Source organism: Budorcas taxicolor, chromosome 11 (genome assembly GCF_023091745.1).
Source record: "Budorcas taxicolor isolate Tak-1 chromosome 11, Takin1.1, whole genome shotgun sequence".
In the NCBI taxonomy this organism is placed as follows: Eukaryota; Metazoa; Chordata; class Mammalia; order Artiodactyla; family Bovidae; genus Budorcas; species Budorcas taxicolor.
In genome coordinates, this window is record NC_068920.1 from 9,126,323 (window position 1) to 9,132,404 (window position 6,082).

The following is a 6,082-nucleotide window of genomic DNA, read 5'->3' on the forward strand; positions in this document are numbered from 1 at the left end:
AGGGCCCGGCGCGGGCGGCGGGCGCGGGGGCCCACGGCCGAGGGCGCGGGCGCGGGCGCGGGCGCGGGGCCGGCGGGCCGGCGCGCGTGTGGTCAGCCCGCGGTCCTCCGCGGCGGGGCGCGGGCCGGCCCGCTCGGCCTCCGGCTCCTTCGGGGGCGTTCCCGCCTCCCATTGGCCGCCGCCGCCGGGACGGGGCGGGGCCCCGCGGCCCGGAAAAAATGTAACTGCGTAAAAAAGTCCTCGCCTGGGTGACGGATGCTCAAAAGTTCAGGAGTTTTCCCCATGCTTCCTTAAGCGGCCGGCGCGCGAGAGCCTGAGAAAGGTGACGCGGCCCGGGCCGGGGCCGGCGCGCTGCCCCCGCCCGCTCCTCTGGCCGCCCCGCCGGCGGCTGGGGCTCAGCCTCCGCGAGGCGCAGGCGGCGCGGCGGGCCGGGCTTCGGCTTGTTTTCCAGCCGGGGCTCCGCGCTCCCGCTCCCGCCGGGAAGCCGCGGCGCGCGATCCAGGCCGTCGGCCGCGTCCTCGTCCGGCCCTCTCTGCCGGCCCGGGGCGCCCCGGAGCCGGGCGCGCGCAGAGGCGGCGGCGGCCCGGCACCGGCCCGCGGGCCCGGACTCGGACTGGGCGGCCGGCCCGGAGAGGGCGGGGGGCGGCGGCGGCGGCGGCGGCGGCGGCGGCGGCGAGCGGGGCCATGCAGGCGCGCTACTCCGTGTCCAGCCCCAACTCCCTGGGAGTGGTGCCCTACCTCGGCGGCGAGCAGAGCTACTACCGCGCGGCCGCGGCGGCAGCGGGGGGCGGCTACACGGCCATGCCGGCCCCCATGAGCGTGTACTCGCACCCGGCGCACGCTGAGCAGTACGCGGGCGGCATGGCCCGCGCCTACGGGCCCTACACGCCGCAGCCGCAGCCCAAAGACATGGTGAAGCCGCCCTACAGCTACATCGCGCTCATCACCATGGCCATCCAGAACGCGCCGGACAAGAAGGTCACCCTGAACGGCATCTACCAGTTCATCATGGACCGCTTCCCCTTCTACCGCGACAACAAGCAGGGCTGGCAGAACAGCATCCGCCACAACCTCTCGCTCAACGAGTGCTTCGTCAAGGTGCCGCGCGACGACAAGAAGCCGGGCAAGGGCAGCTACTGGACGCTCGACCCGGACTCCTACAACATGTTCGAGAACGGCAGCTTCCTGCGGCGGCGGCGGCGCTTCAAGAAGAAGGACGCCGTGAAGGACAAGGAGGAGAAGGACCGGCTGCACCTCAAAGAGCCGCCGCCGCCGCCGCCGCCGCCGCCGCCGACGGCCGGCCGCCAGCCCGCGCCCGCGCCCCCCGAGCAGGCCGACGGCGCGCCGCCCGGGGCGCAGCCCCCGCCCGTGCGCATCCAGGACATCAAGACCGAGAACGGTACGTGCCCCTCGCCGCCCCAGCCCCTGTCCCCGGCCGCCGCCCTGGGCAGCGGCAGCAGCGGCGCCGCCGCGGTGCCCAAAATCGAAAGCCCCGACAGCAGCAGCAGCAGCCTGTCCAGCGGGGGCAGCCCCCCCGGCGGCCTGCCGGCGGCGCGGCCGCTGAGCCTGGACGGCGCGGAGCCCGGCCCGCCGCCCGCGCCCGCGCCCGCGCACAGCCAGGGCTTCAGCGTGGACAACATCATGACGTCGTTGCGGGGGTCGCCGCAGGGCGCGGCCGCCGAGCTGGGATCCGGCCTCCTGGCCCCGGCCGCCGCGTCCTCGCGCGCGGGCCTCGCGCCTCCGCTGGCGCTCGGCGCCTACTCGCCAGGCCAGAGCTCGCTGTACGGCTCGCCCTGCAGCCAGAGCCCCGGCGCGGGCGGCGCGGGCGGCGCGGGCGGGGGCGGCGGGGCGGGGGGCCCCGGGACCTACCACTGTAACCTGCAGGCCATGAGCCTGTACGCGGCGGGGGAGCGCGGCGGCCACGTGCAGGGCGCTCCCGCGGGCGCCGGAGGCTCCTCGGTGGACGACCCTCTGCCCGACTACTCCCTGCCCCCGGCCACCAGCAGCAGCTCCTCGTCCCTGGGCCACGGCGGCGGCGGCGGCCAGGAGGCCGGCCACCACCCCGCGGCCCACCAAGGCCGCCTGGCCTCGTGGTACCTGAACCAGGCGGGCGGGGACCTGGGCCACCTGGCCAGCGCGGCGGCGGCGGCCGCGGGCTACCCGGGCCAGCAGCAGAACTTCCACTCGGTGCGGGAGATGTTTGAGTCGCAGCGGATCGGCCTGAACAACTCGCCGGTAAACGGGAACAGCAGCTGTCAGATGGCCTTTCCTTCCGGCCAGTCCCTGTACCGTACGTCCGGGGCCTTCGTCTACGACTGCAGCAAGTTCTGACCCCCCGCCTCCGCCCCGCCTGCCTCCCAGCCGGACCGAACCGAACCGAACCCCGGAGCAGGAGCAGCCAAAAGGACCCTCAGCGCAAAAGTGAAACCAAAAACCCAGTCCGTAAAACGTCCACCAAACTAGCAAACAGAAGCCCTCCACACTTTCAAGTCACCAGCATGAAGAAAAGGCTTTCTTCTCTTAGAAGATGGATTCGGAGCCACCTCCACTTTGCTTTATCTAAACAAACAGAACCGTAAAACTGTTTTGTACAGAGACAGCAGTCATGGTTTGTTAAAGGGCAGTGTTTCTCCAGATAACACGTAAGTTTCTTCCTCTTTCCAGAGAACACCTCTCCTCCTCCTGCCCCGTCCCTTGCCCTCTCACCTGTAAGATATTGTTTTATCCTCTATTGACAGGAGGGAGGAAGTCCCCCATACGTGGAGATGGCTTTCTTGTTATTCCTGGACTTGTTTTAAAATGTAAATTGCAATATAGTAATTTATTTTTGATTTGTAGTTGGATGTCCTGGGACCAAACGCCAGAAAGTGTTTCCAAAACCTGACGTTAAATTGCCTGAAACTTTAAATTGTGCTTTTTTGATTATGAAAAGGGAAACTGTATTATTCTTATTCTATCATCTTTGCTTTCTTTTTGTTGAGCATATTCATTGTTTATTAATAAATTACCATTCAGTTTGAATGAGACCTATATGTCTGGATACTTTAATACAGCCTTTAATTCTTATAAGAGAAAAAGATTTCAGAGATTAAAACACTAGAAATTACCAATTCTCCTAAATCTCTGAAAAAAAAAAAAAGTAGAGACATCCTCTGACTATTTCTGGTCAAATTACACGTGCAAGTCTCTTTTTGTTTAGATTTATTTTTTCCTGCGGCATCTTTTGCAAAAGTACTGTATAGTCAGCTTGCTTTGTGGCTAGTAAAAAGAGATTTTCCTAAACATATCTGAGTTGGCATATACACAAATGCATTTTCTCAGTAATGACAACAGGATTCGGAAATTTCAAGCCCATGAATCAGCAGCAGTCTCACCACAGTGATACCTGTGTGTGGAGAGGCAGCTGTGCCTTCAGATACACATTTGAATATTTGACTTGTGTATCACTTAAAAAACTGTCGTAGGTATCAGACATCCCTGTGAGCCGAATGCTGGATGAATTTTCTTCCTGTTAATTTCACTCCTTTTTAACGGGGATTAAAAAAAAACTAGCTTTTAAATGTGTGTATATAACTCATCCGCATCTACAATCCTTCATGTCCAGTGTAGGATTGATTTTTATTTTAATGTACTGCGGGTTGGAAAGGGATATTTAATCTTTGGGAAACTATTTTAGAAGATATGTTTGTAGAACAATTATTTTTTGGAAAAAGATTTAAAGCAATAACAATAAGGAAGGAGCGGGAAGCAGGGTATTTTAATCCAGGTGGTTTCTTTTCAGTCCCATTTTTCTTGTTAATTTACAGTTAAACGTATGGGGCAGCCCGCTAGCCCCCTCCTTTTGTAAATAACCCAGGAAATGTAATAAATTCATTATCTTGGGGTGATCTGCCCTGTCAATCAGACCCTGGGGAGATGCGATTTGACTCCAGAGTTTCAGGGTCTTCCCGTTTGTTCTCGAGATAATACAGTTCCCTGCTATCTGCCGCTCCGATCTAGCGGCAACACTTGGCAGTAATTGCTGTTGCTTGTTGTCAAAATTCGGTCATTGTTACAGGATTGCTGCAAATAAATACGCTCTACTTCCAGTCAAAACCTGCTTACACGGCCTCTGATTTGCTGGGTCCCTGGCTCAGAGTCGAGCCGGGAGGCGCGCAGGGCGCGGGGCGCGGCGTCCCCGGGGGCAGGCCGCGGGGACCGGCCTCCTCGCCGCGCGGCCTCCGCGTCGCAGCCCCGGGCCGGGCGGCCTGGCGCCACCCGGGAGCCCCCGTTTGGGAGTGAAGGGGAAGGATCCGCGGGCAAACCGCCTGGCTCCCGCGTGGCCCATTCGTGGGAGCCGAGAGAGGAGCTGGGCTGGCGGACAAAGGGGCCGCGGCGGCGCGGGGCCGGCCCCGAGGGAAGCGGCCGCAGGTGGCCAGCGGCCCGGTCCGCAGGACGCGGAGCGCCCCCACCCGCCCCCAGGCGGGCTGCCGGAGCCGAGCCCTCCGGCCTCAGCAGCCCCGACTCTCTGAGCGGTGGGCGGCCGTGTGGACCCGGCCGTACCCGGCCGCGGACCGGACGCTCCTCGGCTAATTAGGGGGAAGAAAGTCCCGGGCGCTCAGCGCGCGCGGCCCCTCCTCTCCGCCCGGCTGGGTCGGGCGCCAGAAGAGCCGCGCCGAGGCGCCGCTGGCCGGGTCCGAGGCGGGCGGGCCCACCGCCCGTCTGCGCCTGGCGCGGGGCTCTGGTCCCGCGCCGCGCCCGCCGCTTTGTCTGGAGGACACACGTGCGTTCGTCCACCGCGCGGCGGCCCGGGGGCCACGGGCAGGCCCCGCCGCCGGCGCCCCGCGCGCCCTGGCCGGCCTGACAGCCTCGGCCTGGCCTGTCGGCCGGCGCTGGGCCCGGGCGGCCTCTCCGCTGGGCCGTATCCCCTCTCGGCGCGCGCGTCCCGTTTGCGGAGGCCGCGGGGCAGCTAGAGCCGCTCCTCGGGCAGGGGGCATCCCCGCGGCCTCGGGGCCTGGCCTCGAACCGCCTTCGATGCTCGGTCCGCGGCGAGGGTGAGAGAGAGTTGGCCGGCCCGGCGGCGCTTCCGACCCAGCTCGTCCTCGCCCCGCGAGTGCCTGGGCTCGAGAGGGAGCCCGGCTCGGCGCTCGGCTTCTGGAGGAGGCCGGCGGGCAGCCCCGGCCCAAGCAGGGGAGCGCTTGCCTGCTTGCTCCCCAGGGAAGCCTCTTAGCCGTCACTTCTGCCTTTTCGATCCCAGCATTTGAAAGTTAGGTTTTTAAGACATGCCTCGAGGAAGGTGCTTGGGTTATTTGTAGGCAGAGAAAATAGTTTTCTCTACAGGAGTTGCCCAGGGCGTTGTTCAGAAGCTGTGTTGGAGCGGAAGGGTGCAGGCCCTGGTCATGAAGCTGATGTTAGATCCCCTTATGTGGCGTGTCCTGCTCAGGACGCTTTGGCTTCGCGGATACAATTTAAGGCTGACTCCTGCCACCTGATCCTTGGGAGGTTGGGGCTCTTTATTCTGGAGGGACCCCAAGTTGTTCCTTAGTGCTTTGCATATTTGATTGGAACTGTTACAGCAACAAGGATAATTTTGCTGTGAAATATCCTGAGAAACTCCTTCATGTTTGAACAAATAGCACAGTTTGGAATTAGCCTGGGACATCAGACAGGACCCAGCGGGGGGAACTGGGCTAGTTTGGAAGTCCGTCTCTGTAGAAAGCCCGAGGAAAGTACGTCTTCTCGTCCTGTGTGTGGCAGTGGGCGCTTCTTAGTTTCTACAGGAGCAGGCAGTTCTCAGCCTGCTGCATGCCACATCCAGGCTTGCATTTGGCGAGTCACACGGTGGTGGGTGCTGTTCTTCAGGGTGATGTAGGTGGCAGGCCGTTTCCACCAGACTGCATGCAAACAGGCACACGTCTTACAACCCATCATGCCCGCAGTTTGTGTCATTAATAATGGAGGTCTGCAGGCGAATAAGGCTCGATTGTGCTGGGGGCCCGCAAGCCCTTGGCTGTTTCCTGCAGGGTCAGAAGCAAGGTCAGGAAACAAGCCTGCCTTCCAGCCCTGTGGCTCCCCTGAACTTTGATAGGTGAAGAGGGACGGG

At 62.6% G+C, this 6,082-nt stretch overlaps 1 protein-coding gene across 1 annotated transcript; it reads left to right on the forward strand.

Moving 5' to 3' along the window:
• Positions 1-684: 684 nt before the first annotated feature.
• FOXC1 (forkhead box C1) lies at positions 685-3,045 on the forward strand. The gene has a single exon (XM_052649270.1). It carries the CDS (start codon positions 685-687, stop codon positions 2,329-2,331), a length of 1,647 nt encoding a protein of 548 aa, XP_052505230.1. The 3' UTR covers positions 2,332-3,045.
• The last annotated feature ends 3,037 nt before the right edge of the window (positions 3,046-6,082 follow it).

Bases quoted from the DNA above. Each gene is read 5' to 3' on its own strand.
- FOXC1 (XM_052649270.1), top strand. From the start codon at position 685: ATGCAGGCGCGCTACTCCGTGTCCAGCCCCAACTCCCTGGGAGTGGTG.